The 22,933-nt window shown below is 38.1% G+C and overlaps 2 protein-coding genes across 2 annotated transcripts in view; both read left to right on the top strand.

The window, feature by feature from the left end:
- The window catches only part of HPSE (heparanase), a 44,619-nt gene extending 31,841 nt beyond the window's left edge, over positions 1 to 12,778 (top strand). The window contains exons 10-12 of the mRNA XM_049885867.1: positions 3,561 to 3,679; positions 5,295 to 5,441; positions 10,860 to 12,778. Of these exons, the coding sequence (XP_049741824.1) occupies positions 3,561 to 3,679; positions 5,295 to 5,441; positions 10,860 to 11,019 (426 nt within the window). The 3' untranslated portion in view covers positions 11,020 to 12,778. The remainder of the gene's footprint in view (positions 1 to 3,560; positions 3,680 to 5,294; positions 5,442 to 10,859) is intronic.
- HELQ (helicase, POLQ like) overlaps positions 1 to 22,933 on the top strand; it is a 508,107-nt gene that overhangs the window by 176,026 nt on the left and 309,148 nt on the right. The window lies entirely within an intron of this gene.

The raw sequence follows: 22,933 nt of genomic DNA on the forward strand, positions 1-22,933 counted from the left end.
CCTGGCGCACAACTTTCTTGACTTTAAACCAATCAGTATCCTCTTGTTCTGTCCAAACAACTACCTCTTGATCCATGTAAAGTTTCCTCATGAGCACAATTAAGTGTTTTGGAATTCTCGTTCTTCGCAACGTTATCCATACTTTCTTATGATCCACACAGTCGAATGCCTTTGCATAGTCAATAAAACACAGGTAAACATCCTTCTGGTATTCTTTGCTTTCAGCCAGGATCCATCTGACATTAGCAATGATATCCCTGGTTCCACGTCCTCTTCTGAAACTGGCCTGAATTTCTGGCAGTTCCCTGTTGATATACTGCTACAGCCGTTTTTGAATGATCTTCAGCAAAATTTTGCTCGCATGTGATATTAATGATATTGTTCTACAATTTCCACATTCGGTTGGATCACCTTTCTTGGGAATAGGCATAAATATAGATCTCTTCCAGTCAGTTGGCCAGGAAGCTGTCTTCCATATTTCTTGCCATAGACAAGTGAGCACCTCCAGCGCTGCATCTGTTTGTTTAAACATCTCAATTGATATTCCATCAATTCCTGGACCATTGTTTTTCGCCAATGCCTTCAGAGCAGCTTGGACTCCTTCCTTCAGTACCATCGGTTCCTGATCGTATGCTACCTCTTGAAATGGTTGAACATCGACTAGTTCTTTTTGGTGTAATGACTCTGTATTCCTTCCATCTTCTTTTGATGCTTCCTGCGTCATTTAATATTTTCCCCATAGAATCCTTCACTATTACAACTCGAGGCTTGAATTTTTTCTTCAGTTCTTTCAGCCTGAGAAACACTGATCGTGTTCTTCCCTTTTGGTTTTCCATTTCCAGATCTTTGCACATGTCATTATAATACTTTACTTTGTCTTCGCGAGAGGCCCTTTGAAATCTTCTGTTCAGTTCTTTTACTTCATCAGCAAGAGTAAATGGTTCCCATAAAAACAGTAGGATCCAAGAGAATTGACCTTAAACAGATGTATTTCTTATTTGACCTGCATAGCAGTCCTGTAAGGTGGCAAGGCAGGTATTGTGTAACTCTATTCTCAGATGAGGACATTCAAGTTGAGAAGAGGCTGCATAATTTCCTAGAGTCCAGTTGTCCAATGTTACCCTAAAGAAATCCATTCAAATCCTGCCTCTGAGTTCTGTATACTTTCTACTCTACCATTCTCTGAACCATGCTAATGTTATGTCACTTTTAAAAACATTTAATTTGCCTCTTGTCTCCAGTGAGAAGTTTAAATGTAAGCAGAAAAGCAAAACCCACTTTTCCCTGTTGAGTTTACTTTTCCTCAACTTAAGAAGAGTTGGCATATATATTGAGCTGTTTGGGTTTTTTTTTTTTTTAACTTTTATTACAGAAAATGCCAGTCATATACAAAAGTAGAGATAAAAGCATAAGAATTCTCATGTATCTATCACCCAACTTTACCAATTATCAACTCATGGCCAATCTTGTTTAATCTAAAATCCTACCCACTCCTCGCCTCTCATTTACTGGATTATTTTGAAGCTAGTCTCAAATATATCATTTTATTCATAAATATTTCAGTATGCATCTCCTTTTAAAAAGCATAACAAAACACCACTACCTTAAACTGTAAACAAAACTTTCTTAATATCAGATATTTACTGAGTGTTTTACATCTTCTTGATTATCTCAAATATATTTTCATAGTTGGTTTATTCAAATCAGAATCCAAATAAGATCCATATATTGCATTTTGTTGATATGTCTCTTAAGTCTATAAATCATTAAGTTCTCTCTCCCTTTCTTTTTTCGGTCCCTTGTAATTTCTTAAGTAAAGAAACCAAGTAATGTCTTGTAGAGTTTCCCATGTTCTGGATTTTGCTAAATTTATACTTGTGGTGTCATTTAGCATGTACCTCTGTTTCCACATTTCATGTAAATTGATAGTTTGTCCTAAAGGATTGGATTCAGGCTTTCTTTTTTTTTTTTCCTTTCTTTGTTATTTTGCAATAATTCACCATAGGTGGTGATGTGTGCTTCCCTCAAGAGGCACATAATGTCTGATTGTCTTTCCTTTCTTTTTTTTTACATTAATACCTATTGATGATCATTGCCTAGATCCATATTTTATTAGGGAGATTATTAGATTTTAAAGAAAATTATTTTAACCTCATAAACAGGTAAAAGCTTTGTTTTTAAAACTTGTCTTTCTGTGTGTGGCTATTGAGAATAACACTGCATTGAACACTGATGTGTATGTAAAAGTTCTGCTTTGGGCTTTGGTTTGAGTTCTTTGACGAAAAACAACCAAGAATATTTAAACTCTTTCTGAGTAGTGGATAGAATCCTTGAAACATACCTTCTATCAGGTGTGACCCTCTGAATTATTGAAAAACTTTATACTACAGAGTGTGGCTGTTAGTCTAGGGGTATTTAAATAGCATTTGTCTTTTCTCCAGTGATAAAATCAATTAAAAAGCTATTGCATTGGTGAGTAGCATCTGGGGCCTTAAAAGCTTGCAAGTGACCATCTAAGATACAACTATCGGTCTGTACTTGTCTGGAGCAAAGGAAAAAGAAGGAACCCACTTAAAGAAGAAACCAGTCTATAGGACTAATAGCCTACATGAACCACGACCTCCTCTATCCTGAGACCAGAACTAGGTGGTGCCCGGCAGCCACTACCAACCATTCTGAGTAGGGACACAATAGATGGGCCCGGATAGAATGGGAGAAAAATGTAGAACAAAACTCAAATTCCTAAAAAAGACCAGACTTACTGGGCTAGTAGACACTAGAGGAATGCCCGAGACTGTTGCCCTAAAACACCCTTTCAATTTGGGACTGAAGCTACTCCCAGAGGTCACCTTTCAGCCAAATAATAAATTGGCTCAAAATAAACAGTATCCCCCGTGGAGGGGGGCGGGGATTAAATTGCAGATTAGGCATAGAGAAGCTAGCAGAGATGGGGAACATAGAGGTCATGCCACATGAAGATCACCAAGGAGCCAAGAAATAGAAGCTGAGGAGATAAGGATCTTCCCCCAGAGCTGACAGAGAGAGATGCCTTCCCCTAGGGCCTGCATCCTGACTTCGAACTTCTAGCCTCCTAACTGTGAGAAAATAAGTTTTCGTTTCTTAAAGTCAAAAAAAAAAAAAAAAAAAAGAAGAAAGAAAAAGCTGTTGCTGTCAGATTCATGGTGGTAAAAGCAAAATAGCAAACGTGTCACCATCAAGCCGATTCCAACGCACGGCAACTCCATGTGTCGCAGAGCAGAACTACTCCATAAGGGTTTCTTGGCTATAATCTTTACAGAAGCAGATTGCCAGACCTTTCTTCCATGGCACTGCTGAGTGGGTTGAACCACCAACCTTTAGGTTAGTAATTGAGTGCAAACTGTTTGTGCCACCCAGGGACCTTTCATGGTGGTACCATGAACCAAAAAAGACAAATGCTATTTAAATACCCCCAGGGTAACAGTCACACTCTTTGTAGTATAACGGTTTGCTTATCACTGATTTTGGCAAATAAGAGAAATAAGTAAAGATCTATTTTTGCCCCCTTCTCTCAAAACTAGGATTATTGGCTATCTCTTCTGTTCAAGAAACTGGCGGGCACCAAAGTGTTAACGGCAAGCGTGAAAGCTGCAGACAGAAGCAAACTTCGAGTGTACCTTCATTGCACCAACATCAATCAGTAAGTATGAAAAGCAGCATTTACCAATTACGTGCGTGATCAGTAAGCAGATAACTTCCTACTCTAACACCCTGTTGTCACATTATCTATATAGTAGGCCTAAGATGTGTTAATGGGTTTTTTTCCTTCATGTTCATAATGATACAGTGCCGGAGTCTAAAGAAACATAGCTTAAATATAGCCATTTACAATCTACCAAGATTTGTAAAAGAGTTTTGTCATAATCTATAATGGATATATATATATATAGGATTTCAATAAAGAATAGTACTAATGTAAGAAAATGTAACTATTTTTATATGAGTGATCAATTCATTGAATGACTATGGATGAATATAAATATTAATTCATACCAATGAATGATTATAGGAATATACTTATCCTCTTGTATCATACTTGATAACTTGAATGTATTAAAGAAGAAGAAGAACAACTTTATTTTCAAAAGGTTCAACCACCATTTCTGTAGCTGAGAGACCATAGAGATTTCTGTGAGCCTGTCCTCTGGCCTCAGGTAGCAAAAAGTGTTCCTAAATCTCAGATGTTTTCTTTCTCTGTTAGCTTCAATCTATCCTTACTGACAGAATGGTAGTAAAATACTCATTCTAGCCCATTTCTGGTGAGTGGGAGCTCTGTGAGTAGTGAGAGCCCTACTAGGGAGTGAGGGGAGAATGATTTGGATGGATAAATTCTGCAAAACATCAGTAGATTCAACTTTTTTGTTTGTTTCAAGTATTTTTAAAAGACTAGAAAAAGTCCCTGTTCATGTGGTTTGTAATTTGAATTCACAGGAACCCACAAAAATACAGTTACTAGTCTTCCTACGTCATGGGTGACTAAGCAAAACCGGAACAGACCTGAATGTTTAAAATTCAGGTGATCCAGAACAATAACCAGATCAGGAAAAATTATGCATTGAAGCCCTGGAATGGGAGGCTTGGAAGAGGCGTAGTGAGCCCATTTAAGAGCCTGATGTGTGAGACTGGATTATTGGCTGGGATGTGGAGAGCTACACGCATTCACAGCAGCACTGTTGGCTTTAAGCCAGACACCACTGTTTCCCACTCTGCTGCAGATCCAACAGGCAAGACATTTGGTTACTATGAAACTCATACAATGCCATTGTTTTGTAAGAGGGAGATTAAGTTTCCAGCAGGGCTTCCACCTGTAATTTTTCCTGTTCAGTTATTGTTCTGGTTCACCCAAAATTTGAAAATTCGGGTCTGTTCCAGTTTTGCTTCCTCAGCTATGACTGAACCAAGAAGGACTGGTTCAAAGCCCTGGTTTGAATATCCAAGGGCTAATTGGAAAAAAAAAAAATTTTTTTTTTTTTAATTGACTTACTAGCAACATAGAGCCAGGCAAAGGGCTGCAGGCAAAGCAGCAAAGACTCAAGAGTGCACTAGCCCTGAAAGTGGTACTGTGAAGAACAGTATTTTTTATCACGTTTTCAAAATAAGACCACACCAGTGGTCTAATAGTATCATAAAAGGGAGGACATTAAAAGAGTTCGTCATCATTATGGATACTAATATCCACGATCATATTTGTAATTGAGCTTTTAATTGCTGAAATTAGATAATTATTTTTATTGAGTTAATCTATTTGCTTTTAGCCCAAGGTATAAAGAAGGAGATTTAACTCTGTATGCCTTAAATCTACATAATGTCACCGTACGCTTACAGTTACCATATTATTTATTTGACAAACAAGTGGATAAATACCTCGTACAACCTTCAGGTCCTGATGGATTACTTTCCAAGTGAGTACTCTTCCTTGTTCATTTCTAACTTTCCCCAAATATGTTGGCATTTTCAGTATTGATAGACAGTATAGATAGGGTTCACTTAATCACATTCCTACTGTTTATAGCTTTTTTTTTTTCCCTGTTGTAAATAGTGCACCTTTGGGTAACAGATACTTTTCTGTATTTAGGTTCTGACCTTTTTAAAATGGGTTATTTTTGCTTGATGAAAGCTTTTCTAAAGTAATTGAATAATAGTTGTAGAGTTGAAACTGTCTTGAGAGGTCTTGTTAATCCAACCACCCATCTAAGGCCAGCCGGCTCTGTTTGATCCCTCCTCTGTTGGAGCTCATGGTCTCTCAAGATGGCTATTCTCAATGGGAGGTTAAGGTGAGCCTCTGTGCCTTTCACCTGCTGGTCTCTGTTCTAGTCTCTAGAGCAGAGGTTGAAAACTATACCTCATGCCTACAGACAAGTGAGTTTGTTTTTAAGGGTCTCCACCTTGTTTTTAGTAGCAGGGGTTGGTATGCACTCTATTAATTTTTATTTTTAATTGGTAGCCAACAATTAAAACTTGACAACTAACAAATCTGTATTTCTACCTTTTCTAAAAAAAAAATGGGTACTCTGGGAGGGCAGGGAAAAGGGAACTCATTGCTTAGGGGCACTGAGCTGCTTCTGTTAAGGGTGATAGAAAAATTTGGAAATGAATAATGGTGAAAGGTTGAACAACATGATAAACATAATATCACTGAATTGTACATGTGAAGAATACTGAAATGGCAATGTTTTGTTACATAAATTTACCACAATAATTAAAAATAAATAAATGACCTCTTTTGGTTTAGCGTAAGAGGGACATTGCATATGCCTTATATGTGCAAATAAGCAATATTAAGTCTAATTCATGTTGTATCTCTCATTCCTTGCACGTTGCCCAACAATTTACACATTCAACAAATATTTGTTGAATGAATGAATGAATAAACCAATCAATGAGATGTTATAGCTTTAAAAAATAGATACTCCGGCAATTCTGGGCTTTCTTTCCCAATTAGTTGGGGTTGAATTGGGGTCATTTAGTTTAGATAGGCCATGTGCTTTCTAATTCTCCATAGCCCCCACCTGACCCTGTTATTTTATGCCTGTCTTACTGTATTTGCATGTATAACTTTTTTGGTCCTTGTGGGCATTTCAATTTGTAATCCCTAATCTGGAGCAATGCGGAAAACCTCATTTTCTCCAGGGTACTCTCAAATATTTCAAGGACATTTGGGTTATCTCCAACTAGGCTAAATATGCTTAATTTTTTTTCTTCCCATATTCTTTTTTTAATTTTATTTTAAATTTTTTTAGATGAAAGTTTACAGAGCAAACTAGTTTGTCATTAAACAATTAATACACATATTGTTTTGTAACATTGGTTGCCAACCTCACATGTCAACGCTCTTCCCTTCTTGACCTTGGGCTCCCCATTATCAGCTTTCATGTTCCCTCCTTCCTTCTCGTTCTTTCCCCTGGGCTGGTGGGCTCATTCAGTTTCATTTTTTATTTTTTTATGGGCCTGTCTAATCACTGGCTGAAGGGTGAACCTCAGGAGTGACTTCATTACTGAGCTATAAGTGTGTCTGGGGGCCATATTCTCTAGGCTTCTCCAGTCTCTATCAGAGCAGTAAGTCTTTTTGTGTGTGTGTGTGAACTAGAATTTTGTTCTACATTTTTCTCCAGCTCTGTTCAGGACCCTCTATTGTGATCCCTGTTAGAGCAGTCAATGGTGGTAGCCAGACACCATCTAGTTATGCTAGACTCAGTCTGGTGGAGGCGGTGGTAGTTGTGGTCCATTAGTCCTTTGGACTAATATTTCCCTTGTGTCTCTGGTTTTCTTCACTCTCACTTGCTCCAAATAGGGTGAGACCAGTGCAGTATCTTAGATGGCCACTCACAAGCTTTTAAGACCCCAAACGCTAGTCACCAAAGTGGGATGTAGAACATATTCTTTATAAACTATGTTATGCCGATTGAGCTAGGTGTTCCCTGAGACATGCCCAATTTTTTCAACTATTTCTTTGCTGTAGTTATCAGACTCTGTTGCATTCTGCTCCCACATTTCATGCTTTATCACTGGAAAATTGGTGAAATTATGGATAATGTTTTAGTCCCCTAAATTCTCTTTGATGGATATGTATTACCTATAATATTCTCTTTTTAAAATGTTTTGAAAGTATCCCATATAAATTTGCTTATACTAATGACCTCTGAGAATTAAACGATGGTCTTCTTAAAAAAAAAAAAAATTCTTTTTTACCTGAACAACTTACAAAGTGCTATAAAGACCCCTACATATTGTTTAAAAATATTTGAATGCATATATTTTCTATTTACCTCAGATAAATTTGCCCAGCATCTTGATTCTGCCGCATCTGTTGTTCGCTAATTCCTTCCAGCTTTGTGTCACCTGAAACTTGAGAAGCAGGCTTCTGTTTATCATCCTGTTACTGACTTCAAAACATGAAACAAGATGCTGCCCTCAAATAAAGCCTCACCCTCATCACCTAGCCTGATGCGGAAATAATAAGCATACTTTGAGCTTACACTCAGTATATTTATATATTATAGCATCCTTTAGTTATATGTAAGGAACCGTAGTGGTTTAGTGGCTAATCACTCGAATGCTAACCAAAAGGTCAGTGGTTTGAACCCACTAGCTGCTCTGTGGGAGAAAGATGCAGCAGTCTGCTTCTGTAAAGGTTTACAGCCTTAGACATCCTATGAGGCAGTTCTACTCTGTCCTTTAGGATCGCTATGAGTTGGAACTCACCAAAAGGCATATGGGCTTGGTTTCGTTTTGGTTAGTTATATGTAGGAGGCTCTGGGTGGTGCAAATGGTTAAGCACTGGACTACTACCAGAAAGGCTGGCAGTTCAAATCCATCCAGAGGTTCCTTGAAGTAAGGCCTGGTGATCTGCTTCTGAAAGGCCACAGCCTTGAAAACCCTATGGAGTAGTTCTACTCTGCACCCATAGGATCACTACAAGTTGTAACCGTCTTGACAGCAGCTAACAACAACTTTAGTTGTATGTGTAGATGATGAAGCAATATAATCTGATGGCATTAATAGCTTGCCCATGTATTGTTATCTTAAAACAGTATTGTTTCACAGTGATCAGCAAAATACCCTCTCTAAATGCATTACAGAAACTTTTATGTATACTCTTGCAAATGGCCTTTAATTTCATGCATAATTGACTCTTGCTACTGTTTTTTTACTATCATTTAGAGATATTTTCAAAGTCTGTTCTTATTTGTGGTTTCCTGGTGATGGTTATGGCATTTCCTCCCCCACTGCATCTAAAAATTGATGTGATGTAGGTGCTAAAACCAAAAAACAGGTGTGTGAACTGAGTACAACTGCAATAAGGCTTGTTAGCCTCCGGCGCAGTCATGGGTATGTTGTTGACATGTCTGAAGTTACAGTACCCAGAGCTCAGCAGCCAACCAAGGTTCAATGGAAACCAGTTTTTCTGTGGACTGATACTTAGTGAGGAGAGTGTGAGAGGCTTTTAAAAGTGAAAACTTTAGAATAATGCTAAGTAGGAAATGGCCAAATGTGTGGCTATAGAGGATTAAGTAAACAAACTAATACTCTCACACAATGAGATCCTGTGCAGCCATTAAAATGATGTATTGGATGAATGTTTAATGGTGTGGGAAAGTATTAGGATGTGTTAAGTGGAAGAAGAATCAAGTTTTAAGAAAATATTACAGTATACTCATTTTGTTTAAATAAAAATGTCTATGTTTAGAACATAGAACAGAGGTGGATATACACCAAATTATTAAAAATTTATTAAAATGATTTAATAGGTTACCTTTGTTATATTTATTTACCTGAATAATAATAATGACATAATACTGTTATAGTGCTTACTGTATGCAAGACACTGTTGTAAGTGTTCTGCATATATTACATATATGACATATATATAACTCTGGTATTAAGTATATCCTCTAAATTTTCAACCATAAAAGAGTGCTAACTTTAATATAAAAAGCATTTGAGAAAAGGGTAATAGAGATATATATAAACATTGTTTATGATTATGATGGTAACTATCAGTAGAGCTAAAAGCAGATTACTTTTTTTCATAGACTTGTTTATATTGTATTTGTATCTGAGAGCATGTATTAATTTGATTTGAATAATAATAAGTACACATAAGAAACAATACTTGTAGAACAAAATTCTAACTCACAAAAAAAGACCAGACTTACTGGCCTGACAAAGACTGGAGAAACCCGAAGAGTATGGCCCCCAGACACCCTTTTATCTCACTAATGAAGTCACTCCTTAGGTTCACCTTTCAGCCAAAGATTAGACAGGCCCATAAAACAAAATAAGACTAAAGGGGTGCACCAGCCCAGAGGCAAGGACTAGAAGGCAAGAGGGGGCAGGAAAGCTGGTAATAGGGAACCCAAGGTTGAAAAGGGGAGAGTGTTGACATGCTGTGGGGTTGGTAACCAAGGTTACAAAACAATATGTGTACTAATTGTTTAATGAGAAGTTAGTTTGTTCTATAAACCTTCATGTAAAGTACAATAAAAAAAAAAAAAAAGAATATGGCAAGTTCACAGAAAAGGCAGCGTGGCTAAAGCCTGGAAGAAAAAAAAATAATAATAACACTTGTCATTAACAAGGTTTTTTTTCATTTTTTGACTCAATTTTGAATTTGAATTCCAACAGAAAAATACAAAGGAAACAAATTTTCTGGAATCTGTGGTTTAACCAAACAAAAATTTTTTTGTTTTACTATAGCAATATATATGCTAGTGAAATATCTTAACAGCATAAAAAAGTGAATGCTCACCTTCTGTAGGGGCTTAGAAGGTTTATGGTCATAGTTACAAGTCAGAAATCTATTGACTATCATTTTTTATATTATATTAATGAGTTTTACGTCACATTAAATATGCATATGTATGTATATGTGTGTGTGTATTCTTTTTACATTATTTCAAAATGTTTTCAATTATTTACTATCAAGTAAAATTGCAACAACTCTACCTGACCCTTTAAACCCGTTGCCATCAAGTCTATTCTGACTTATAGCAATCCTATAGGACAGAGTAGAGCTGCCCCATAGAGTTTCCAAGAAGCGGCTGGTGGATTTGAACTGCTGACCTTTTGGTTAGCAGCCAAATACTTAACCACTGCCCCACCAGGGCCCCATCAACTCTACCAGTATAGCTTAAAGATCACTAGGTTAAAAACCTAATTGATAAAATGTTGAAATAAAAATTAATGGTATAATATAGACTGTCACCAAAAAAAAAAAAAAAAAAAAAATGGGGGGCTAAAAAAAAAATCTCATGACTTTTTGTAGGGTAGGTGGAACGTGCACAACTTGGCTAACTTGGGTGTGTCTTTCCCCTTTGCAGGTCTGTTCTACTCAATGGTCAAATTCTGAAGATGGTAGATGATCACACCCTGCCAGCTCTTACGGAAAAACCTCTCCGCCCAGGAAGTTCACTGGGTTTGCCAGCTTTCTCATATGGGTTTTTTGTGATAAGAAATGCCAAAGTTGCTGCTTGTGTCTGAAAAAAAAAAGGCATAACACTAGTCCTGAGACTGAAGTTTTCAAGCGTATTGACAAGAATACCAAATGCAGAACTCAGGCTTCAGGAAGGAAGACACATTACAAATGAGCTTGTGGGAGCTTCGGAAACATTGGGACATTCTCAGTGCCAAATTTAGTACAGTATTTTGGTCTCTCTAAGTAGACTACTGCTCATAATGACAGTTAATAATCCCTTTTGTCAATCACTATGCTTAGCACTGTGCATGCCCTATTTTTAAGTTATGTATGAATGCTCCCAGTATGGCCAGGAGGCAAATAAGTGAAGGCTATATTATTAGACTTAAGAAAGTGCTTAGTTGTTTTTATTTTTAAAAAGTTACTAGAAGGTTGTTGCATTCTTTCCTGCATATGCTGTCTCTTTGGGATCCCACTGGAAAAAGTTTATTGCCATAATCTTCAAAATGGTTATGAAAGTGGGACTATCTCTTTGCACCTAAACAGAGAGCTGGAATTGAGCTGCTGCTTCTCTTCTCTGTTCCGTTTGTCTTTGTCAGAAACAATATGTGAGAGGACAGATGGTTAGATGCAATAGTATAAAAAATGATTAATGAAAATTCAGAGGAAAGGGATTATGTAAACTTCAAATGAAATAAAAAATGACTATAAATGAAATGGGTTTACCAATAGGAGACATTTAGAAAACGTTCAGTGTATTTTAACCATCTATCAAAATTTACTTTAAACCTTCCTTTAGTTTTCATTTTAGTTGGGAAGCATTTGACTGTAAGTAACAGAAAACCCTAATTTAAAATGGCTTAAATAGTAAGGAAATTTATAATTCCACACAACGAGAAGCTCAAGTCAGGTTGGGCTCTGGTAGGTCAGTATGCCACAAAAGACCCAAGTTCCTTGCATCCCTCTGCTCCACCATCTTTAGTGTTGGCTTACATTCTCAGGCTGGTAGCATGATGGCAGCTATAGCTGTTCCAAGGACCCATTCACATCTGGCAGCAGCCAGAGAAAGATGGACAGTTTTTTCTGTGTCTCCTTCACAGACTTGAAGAATCTTTTTTCAGAGGCTTTCCCATATCTTCTCGTGTTTTACTGGTCAGGAATGAGTTGCATGGCCATTCTTTCCTCCCTACCCTCCTCACCCCGCCATTACTGAGATTCCTGTAATTGTTTCAGAGTAATCCTTTGGAGTACAGTGAATGATGTTGGGTCATCTACAGCACTGACCACTGTATTTCCATGCTTTTTATCAGTGATAGAATATATTATTTTCTTCTTTATCATAATTTTTTAAGAAATCATAAATTTTTAGGAAACCCTGGTGGAGTAGTGGTTAAGTGCTACAGCTACTAACTAAGAGGTCAGCAGTTCGAGTTCACCGGGGCTCCTTGGAAACTCTATGGGGCAGTTCTACCCTGTCCTGTAGGGTCGCTATGAGTCGGAGTCAACTCGACAGCAGTGTGTGGTGGGTTATAATTTTTAGAAATATAATCCTCTCTTTATATTTATGCTTGCTATGAACATTGCCTCAATTAAATTTCAGTATATTTATAAGGAGCTAAAGCTGGAACTTATAGTTTGGATGCTTCAATACCCTTATATTTTATATATAAGTGGTTTTTATATTTTCACATTTGAAATAAAGTAATTTTATAAGCTTGATATTGCATGATTACTCTTTTAATAAAACTTAAACCTCCAGATCCTGACACTTGGAAGCCTTGTTTTCCTTCACCTCTGTGTTTACACCTCCTATGTTTGTTTGTTTGTTCTCCTCAACACCAAGAGTTGACCTAGAAGAAAAAAGATCAGCCACCAACATAATTTACTTCATCATGTACATTCAATCATGGTCGAAGTCTTATCCTGTTTTTCTTTTTCCTGTCCCCTCTGCCACTTAATAAATTTGAGGCCTAATTTCTCACTTCTATTCTTATATTAATCTCCTAATTGTTCATCCTGAAATATGTTGACTATTTTTAAAATGGCTCCCTATTTCTTTTTTTTTTTAATATGCTATTGTACTTTAGGTGAAAGTTTACACAGCAAATTAGTTTTCCATTCAACAGTTCATACACAGATTGTTCTGTGACATTGGTTGCAATCCCCACGATGTGTCAGCACTCTCCCCATTTCCATCCTGGCTTCCTGTTTCCATCCCTTCAGCTTCCCTGCCTTCTCAACCTTGCTTTTTGGCAAATGTTGCCCATTTAGTCTTGTATAGTTGATTGTTCTCAGAAGCACATTCCTCTCAGGTGTTATTGCTTATTTTATAGGCCTATCTATTTTTTGGCTGAAAGGTGACCTCTGGGAGTGGCTTTAGTTCCAGATTAAAAGGGTGCCTCGTGGGGATAGTCTCAGGGATTCCTCCAGTGTATCATTTCAGTAAGTCTGGTCTTTTTTATGAATTTGAGTTTTGTTCTACATTTTTCTCCCATTCTAACCAGGACCTTCTATTGTGTCCCTGGTCAGAGCAGTCAGTAGTGGTAGCCAGGAATCATCTAATTCTTCTGGTCTCAGGCTAGAGGATGCTGTGGTTCGGGTGGGCCATTAGTCTTTTGGACTAATTGCTTCCTTGGGTCTTTGGTTTCCTTCACTCTCCTTTGCTCCAGACAGGAAGAGACCAACAGTTGTATCTTAGATGTCCCTGTTTTTTGTAGGCACATAATGTTTTCCATAACCTGGCACTGCCCTATTTCTTCAGCCTCCGATCTTGTCACTGTCTTCATAAGCTCTCTTCTTCAACCACAGATCAACTGAGAAGTCTGAACACACATGCTCTTCTACCTTTTGCTCCTGTATGCCTCGTGCTGTTCCCTCTGCTCTGCCCAGACTATCCTTCAAACTCTCCTCTCTATGTGGCAAACTTTCAGATCTAGCTCAAATATAAGGTGTTTCATTTGTTTGTTTATTTTGTTTTTTATATGATTCTTTTTTGTTGTCATTTTTTTATTGTTGTAAATATACGTGTAACAAAACATTTGCTATTTCAACATTCTTCACATATACAATTCTGTAACATTAATTATGTCTATCATGTTGTTCAGTCATCACCATTATCTGTTTCCAAAATTTTCCATCACCTTTAACAGAAGCTCAGTGTTCCCTAAGCAATGAGCCCTCTTTTCCCCCTTTCCACCTCCCTCCCCTGATAACCACTAATAAATTTGGTTTCTATACACTTGCCTAATCTAGATCTTTCATGTAAGTGGAGTCATATGATATTTGTCCTTTTGTGTCTGTCTTATTTCACTCTGCATAGTATTTTCAAGGTTAATCCATGTTTAGTATATGTCAGGACTTCATTTCTCTTTATGGCTCTTTATTATATTTATATATATTATAAATATACTATATATATTATATTATACATTTACACCACATTTTGTTCATTCATCTGTTGATGGATGGACATTTAGGTTGTTTCCACCCTTAGTTATTGTGAATAGTGCTTCAATGAACATCAGTCTACCTGTATCTGTGTTCCTGCTTTCAATTCTTTTGGGTCTATACCTAGGAGTGGAATTGCTGGATCACTTAGTAATTCTATGTTTTAACTTTTTGGGGAACCACTAAACTATTTTCTACAGCAGCTGTATCATTTCACAATCCAATAGCAATGGACGAGGATTTCAATTTCTCCATATCCTTGCCAATGCCCAGGTTTTCCGTTTTTTAAACCATAGCCATCTTAGCAGGTATGAAGTGATATCTTATTGTGCTTTTGATTTGCATATTTTCCCCTAATGTCTAATGGTGTTGAGCATCTTTTCATATGCTTGTTGGTCATTTGCATTTCTTCTTTAGTGAAATGTTCATGTATTAGTTTTAATATGCCCCCCTATAATTCAAGCAAATTTAGTCATTTTTCTTTGTTCCCACAGCACTTTGTACATTTACTGTGGCACTTATCATGCACTTTATTACATACATAATAAATCTCACTTGACTCTAAGCTTATAAGAAGGAGATGCTGTATCTCATACATTTTTTAATGCCTTGTGCTTAGCATGTTGTCTGGCACACAGTAGCCACACAGGTATTTCCTTAAGGACATAAAAGAGCATTCAAATTTCAAACCAGTTTAAGTATTTTGATTCTGAATATATAGAAAATTTAATGAGCATTCAGACCAGGGCTTGGAAGCAGTTTGTTCTGGTTCAAACCCCTGCTAAGAATTTGCATTTCCACCCCAGGTATACTGAGTCAGAATCTACAGTTTAACAAGATCCCCAGGTGATTCTTATGTATAATAAAATTTGAGAACCATTGCTCTATTAGTGGTCTCTAACCAGCAGTATTAGCATTGCCTGGGAACTTGTTAGAAATGAAATTCTCAGCAGGGGTTTGAACTGGAACAAACCGGTTCAAAGCTCTGATTCAAACTTGAAAAAATATTGTCTACTACTTTTCAAAATCTTTAAAAATATCATTAGTGGTTGAAATGGCAAATATTTTTATGTTTTTCACCATAATAACAAAATAAAAAAAAATTCCTTTCTTCCTCAGAAACTGTTTACCAGTTTTAGTACTGTATTTGCACTGACTTGTTAAGGACCACATTAACCTCTCTCTATGCTTCAATTTTTTTCCAGCAATAAAATGGAAGTTTTAATCTAAGGTAGAAAGACCAAAAATAAATAAATATACATAAAAAAACAAAGCCATTGCCAGCGAGTTGATTCTGACTCAGAGCAACTCTATAGGACAGAGTAGAACTGCCCCACAGGGTTTTCAAGGAACAGCCAAGCTCCTAACCACTACACCACCAGGGCTCTGGAAATATAAATATAGGCATATTAAAAAAAAAGAAAAAACACTAAAACTAAACTTGTTGCCTTTGAGTCGATTCCAACTCATAGCGAGCCGACATAGGACAGAGCAGAACTGCCCCATAGAGTTTCCAAGGAGCAGCTGGTAGATTCCAACTGCTGACCTTTTGGTTAGCAGCTGAAGCTCTTAAGCACTGTGCCACCAGGGTGGATTTGAGCTGCTGACCTTTTGGTTGGCAGCCAAGCTCTGAAGCACTGTGCCCCCAGGGCCCTGCGGTATGGGTATAGATGTATATAAAATTTGTTGCTGTCGAGTGGGTTCCAACTCACGGCAACGCCATGCGTTAGCAGAACGGCTCCATCGGGTTTTCTTAGCTGTACTCTTTACAGAAGCAGATCACCAGGACTTCCCTCCATGGCATCACTGACTGGGTTTGAACTGCCAACTTGAGATTTGTAGTCGAGTGCCAAGCACAAACCATTTGCACCACCCGTATATAATGATATAGTATGTGTCATTAGTTTTATATCTACATGTATCTCATTAGTAAGCTTTTGCTAATGAGAGGCGGTTATATGCAGAAAGGAAGGCTTTCAGTTATGGATTAAAATTAAATGTATTAATATTAAGTGTTTCTTAAACTTCCTTAGAGTAAGCTGTTAATCAAATACATTTATTTTCTGTAACTCATTACATTAGCTCAAAATTATTTGTCATTTAGTGTCTTTGGTCCTAGTGGTTCAAAGACAAAGAAATGAGTGCAATTACAGAACTGTAAGTCTTCAACATAGAAGTTTACAAAAAAAAAAAAAAAAAAACCCCAGTTCTGTCAAGTCAATTCCGACTCATAGTGACCCTACAGGACAGAGTAGAACTGCCCCATAGAGTTTCCAAGGAGCGCCTGGCGGATTTGAACTGCCAACCTTTTGGTCAGCAGCCGTAGCACTTAACCACTACGATTTGGAAATTCCCATTATTACATGTTGTAAATCCTGCCTCTACGATGTTAATGAGGGAGGATAGGCTGCAGTTGTGTTGGTGAGGCAGGACTCAATCTATGAGACTGGATTGTGTCTTGAGGCAGTCTCTTGAGATATAAAGAGAGAAGCGAGCAGAGAGACAGGGAGACCTTAGACCACCAAGAAAGCAGCTCCAGGAGCAGGGCATATCCCTTTGGGCCCTGGGGTCCCTTTGAGGAGAAGGGACCTAGTCCGGGGGAAACTTGATAAGAAGGCTGACAGAGAGAGAAAGCCTTCGCCTGGAGCTGACGCCCTGAATTTGGACTTTTAGCCTACTTATACTGTGAGGAAATAAACTTCTGTTTGTTAAAGCCATCCACTTGTGGTCTTCTGTTTTAGCAGCACTAGATGACTAAGACAGAATTCAATCCGTAACAGGTGCTTCATGTGTTTTATCTCCTAGAATAACACGATGTGCAGATTTCCATATTCACTCCACCTCTAAAAACTAGGTCAGAGTTAATATTTTTTTCTTTCTTTGAAGGATAAAACATTCCTGTCATATTCTTTTCCAATTTTTACCACTCTCAATTTTACAGATTTATGGATTAGAAAATCCTGGAGCAATTTATGTAATTAAATATTTAAAAGTGTTTTTTTTAGATTATTCTCTTTTATTGTCCTTAAATACTATGGGTTTTTATGACACCTTTGATCTCACTTAAATTTCCTCTTCACTTATTTTCACACGTTTGACACAAGTCCACCAGTTTTTGACTTGGTTTTAGGTAGCTTTTTTACATACAACTCATATATTTTTTCAAATTCCCAGAGACCTTTCAAAGGACAATAACAAATCTAAGGTATCTGATTCCGTAACACTTCAAACCTAATAAGCCAAACTTGCAAATTTAACAGAAGCTTCCTAAACACATTAAAAAAAAAAAAAAAACTCTTATAAATCTAATAAACCACATAAAATTTAGTAGATCAAGTTCCCTAATAAGTTAAACATCTTAAAAAACAAGCATTGATAGCAAAACCTATATAAATATGACTTGTACAAGAATATAATTTCTTAATTCCAAAGTTACAAATTTACTCCCCTAACCAGAGTTAGCAGGACTACGAACTCAGGTCCACCACACTGACCAAGGTAACAGATTCCAGTTTTTGTTAGAGAGTCGGGAAACAGGACAGAGAACTACTAGTGCCCTGGTGGAGCAATGGTTAAGTGTTCAACTGCTAACTGAAACCCACCTAGAAGCTCTTCAGGAAAAAGACCTGGCAATATGCTTCTGTAAAGATTACAGGCCAGAGAAAGACCTGGCGATATGCCTCTGTAAAGATTACAGGCTAGGAAACCTATGAGATGGTTCTACTCTGTCACATGGGGCCACTCTGACTATCAAAAGTGACTCCATGCCCCTAACAATCTAACAGTGGGGTATTAATTTGGAGCCTTCCTTTGAATTCTAATTCTAATGCTTAGGGGTCAGAGTTGGGGTTCTGCCAAACCAAAGCCTGAGACAAGGACTTGGGGCCAGATAGTTTATTTGGTAGGTGATCCCAACAAGCAGAAATCAGAGAGAGTGAGACAGAGATGGAAAAGCCAATAGTAGGGTGTGTTATTGAGTTTGTTGCTATAGGTAACGAGGCTCAGTTCTACCACAACCAGTCAGAAGCATATGGAATGTGTTTCAGACTTTTTCTCTCACCATTCTCTTATTTCTTTTCAGCCATTATTTTGTAGTCACTTTATTGTCAATTACGATTTCTATATAAAGTAAGCCAACTTCACAAAAAATGGTTTTAAGGCCAGAAACAATTATAGTTAGTGGTTATACTACTGAAGTTTGCAAATCACTTTTACACTAACATCCCATTTAGGGAGTCAAATTATATTTTTTTGAAACTTAAAACACTTTCTCCAGGGCCCACCCCCAAAATCAGATGAAAATTGTTTGTAAGGATCAAGTATTATAATGAACGTGGAAGTTCTTCCAAAGAGTAAATCTATGCAAATGAAGGGTACACATAGAGTGAAATATTCTGGTTTATTCGCCATTTAAACAAATATTTGTGGAATGAATTAATTTATGCAACACCTGCTTGGTAATGTTCCTGTGGGCAATACTTGTACAGAAAAAAGAGTCCCTGCTCTCAGGGACTCATGATCTAGAGTAGGGAATCAGAGCTTTGCAAGTCCTTTTAGAGATCGTCTGTTGTAGCAAGTTGCTGTTCAGTCAGCTCCAACTCATGGTGACCCCATGTACAACAGAACAAAACATTTCCTGGTCCTGCACCTTCATGGTCGTTGGTATGCTCGAGTCTACTATTGTGGCCACTACGTGTTTTGAGTGCCTCCCGATCTACGGGGCTCATCTTGCGACACTAAAATGGACAATATCCTGGTGTGATCCATAAGGTTTTCATTGGCTAATTTTCTGAAGTAGTTCGCTGGGCCTTTCTTCCTAGCCTGTCTTAGTCTGGGAGCACTGCTGAGACCTGTCCACCATGGGTGACCACGCGGGTATTTGAAATATCAGTGGCATAGCTTCCAGCATTACGGCAATCCACAAGCCACCACAGTATGACAAACTGACAGACGGGTAGTGAAGAGATCATCTAGTCCCTGTTTTTTTCTGAAAAGCTTACAGAGTTGTGTGGCTTCTCTGAAGCATACAGAGCCTTGGCAGTCGAGTATAGATGGGACCCCTGAAAACTGGGGCTCCACTCTATGTTACTGTTCTATTGGACTGTATTCTATTGTTCTGTTGTAAATAAACAGAATGACATTTGGGTGCCCTCAGCCTTAACTTATGTTTCTTGGGGTCACACCACTTCCAGGCAGGGCCAGCTTCATGGTCATGCAACCTGTGTAGTTGCTCTGGGCCCTGTGTTCAGAAAGGCCTGGCACTTGGTTTAATGTCCTGCTGTAGCTGTCTTGAAATTCTTAATTTTTTATTTAACAAGGTCCTTTGCATTTTCATTTTGCACTGGGTCCCCCAAATTACATGGCTGATACTGCCTCTGGCATTGGATAAAGAATGAGGCACTGGACCTTCACATCTGAAGTTCCTATTGAGCCTTTCTCCCAGCACCTGTATTCTCTGATAGTTTTACTTGTGACTTGCTCTCTACCAATTTTGAAAACACCTCTCTTGGTGTCTTTCTCCTGCCATTTTTTGAATTCTTCCAAGGCACTGGAGTTTATAGCATTTTTATAGCTTTAATAAAAATCAGCCATACAATTGAGCAAAAACAGAAATACGTGATGCTATTTTAGGAATCTAGCCCAAGGAAATAGTGTGGCTTAAAATTTACCAACAAGAATAATCAGGGGAAAAAGTTATTTCTAGTAGTGAAAAATTGAAAACCATCTAAATGGCCCTGAGAGGATATTTAAATAAATTAGGGCATATCCACATGAGGGAATATTTTGCAGTCGTTTACACCATTTTTGGAAGAATATGGCATGATAGGAAAGATGCTCACAACACTTCAAGTGAAGGGAACAGAGAAAGCTTTCTGTATAAAGGCTCCATATTGATGGAAAAGGTTAAATTCCCAGAATATGAAGTATATTATGTACTTAGAGATAGAATCAGTGACAATTAAAACTGAGATGCTCAATCTTGTCCTTTACTTATAGTCTACCCTACATTTCTCTACACTTCAGTTCAGCAAATACGTACAAATTCCTACCGTAAGAAAACACCGTGAATTATCTATGTGGGATCAAATAGACAATAGCAACTCAAAACGTTAGATGAGCTTAGGGGGCAGTGAATTTATCTTAATGGTGGTAGAATAATTTGGAAAAGGATGGCAAGAATGGTTACACAACGTAAAGAATGTTATCAATGTAAACTGAATTGTACGTGTAGAAATTATTGAATTAGTGTATGTTTTTGCTATGTATATTTTCATAGAAACTAATTTAAAAAAAGAAGAAGAAAGAAAGACACTGTGGCAGCTGCTACCAGAGATTCAAATACAAATATGACCCGCAGACATTTTATAGTTATCTTACTTGAAGCATTTGACACCGTTGACCACTTCCACTTCTTGAAATAATCTCTCTAGGCTTTCATGACACGGTTCTCTCCCGGTTTTCCACTTATCTCTCTGGCCGCCCCTTCTCTATATCCTTTTTTGGTTTCTGCGCCTTTGCCTGTCCCCATATGATGGAGTTTCTCATGAGTCAATTCCCAACCCTCTCGTCTTCTCCCTGAACACATTTTTCCTGAGTGGAGTCACATACTGTAACACCTGCAGTTTTGGGAATGAGCCATGGTCTTTCTTGCTCTCTGTTGAATTTTTAATATTCTTATTTATTAATTTTATACTGAATGTGCACATGAGGTGTTCCAGATTAGAAACAGATTATCATTATTTATTTAAAAAGCAAATATTCAGGTTGGCTATTTTATCAAATCTGGGATTCTACAATGCTCCCAGCATCCCCTTGCCACTCATTCTTCCATATTTTTGGTTGTGAATCTCAGTGGTCAATAGAAAAGTTCTTCTTATAGGCAGAAAAAAAAAGCAAATACTGACCTGCATGGTTCCCCATACGCTGATTCTTACTCCTGGGGAGATGTAGCAAAAGTCAGTCAGGTTGAATGTACTATGCATACAAACCTGGGAGTTCATATCATAGGCAAGGAATGGAGGAAAATGGATTTTCTCTGCTCATGAGAAAACGAAGCAGCTGCTTCCCCTGCCCCTCCTGAAAACAGAGAGGAAAGCCTTAGAGACGTGATGAGAAGAATTCTAAGTTCTCAGGCTAACCTTTGGGGATGTAAATAAAATCTCTCTGGGGGCCAGATAGCCCCACGTGTCCCTGACTTTTATGACCCAGAGATGTCACCATGCTCCTCAGCCTCGTTCCTCCTCGAAATGTCAACACCTAGGGAAATAGTGCTCCAGTCTTGTTGGAGACTTGCGAGTTTGACCTAGGTGGCTAGTGTGGGCTGTAAACATTTGACCCTCTTGGGGAGATAATAGATGTTTTATTACCCTTTTGGATCAGAGTAATTACTTCAACAAATGGTTATAGATCTGATTTCATGGTATTTGAAAAGTAAAACATTTCTAGGGGAAGTGAAGGCAAGCATTTTCTATCTTTATATCACATGCATCTCTGTGTCCCAGGAGGCTAGGGCTTTTTACAGGAACACTGAAAAATCCAGGAAGATTTATTTCTCTACCTCAGGATTTTGTATGTGCTCTTTGGGCAAGAGCATCCTGCCTCCTTCCACTCATCTCCTACACCATCTTGCTTGGTTAATTTGGACCTGAACTTCAGAATTCAGGCTACACATCACTCCTTCTGGGAAAGCTTTCACGACACCCTACCACTGCCCCAGGCTCGGTGAGATGCTCGTCTGTGAGCCCCGATGGTGCCCCAGGCCTGTAAAACATAGCCGTGTCACCTAATATTGAACAGTATTTTCCCCTCCAGCCTGTGGACTCCTTGAGAGTAGGACTCTTTCTCCTTGACATGCCCTGTGCTAAGCAATGTGCTTTTATAAAACAAAAATTCAATATACATTTTCTTAAATGAAGTTTTTATGTTGTTAGATGCCATCAAGTCGGTTCCAATTCATAGTGACCCAGTATGCAACATAACAAACCACTGCCGGGTCCTGCACCAAGCTCACAATTGTTATGCTTGAGCCAATTGTTGCAGCCCCTGTGTCAACCCATCTTGTTGAGGGGCTTCTTATTTTTTGCTGGCCCTCCACTTTACCAAGCATGATGTCCTTCTCCAGTGGCTGATCCCTCCTTATAACACATCCAAAGTATGTAATACATAGTCTCGCCATCCTAAGGGGCATTCTGGTTCTACTTCTTCCACGACAGATTTGTTTGTTCTTCTGGCAGTCCATGACATAGTCAATATTCTTCACCAACACCACAATTCAAAGGCGTCAGTTCTTCTTCAGCCTTCCTTATTCATCATCCAACTGTTGCGTGCATATGAGGCAACTGAAAACACCATGGCTTCTGTCAGGCACACCTTAGTCTTCTGGGGGCATCTTTGCTTTCCAGCACTTTAAAGAGGTCTTTTGCAGTACATTTGCCCAATGCAATGCATCTTTTGATTTCTTGACTGCTGCTTCTGTAGGTGTTGATTGTGGATCCAAGTAAAATGAAATCCTTGACAACTTCGACCTTTTCT

This window comes from Elephas maximus, chromosome 5 (genome assembly GCF_024166365.1).
Source record: "Elephas maximus indicus isolate mEleMax1 chromosome 5, mEleMax1 primary haplotype, whole genome shotgun sequence".
Classification (NCBI taxonomy): domain Eukaryota; kingdom Metazoa; phylum Chordata; class Mammalia; order Proboscidea; family Elephantidae; genus Elephas; species Elephas maximus.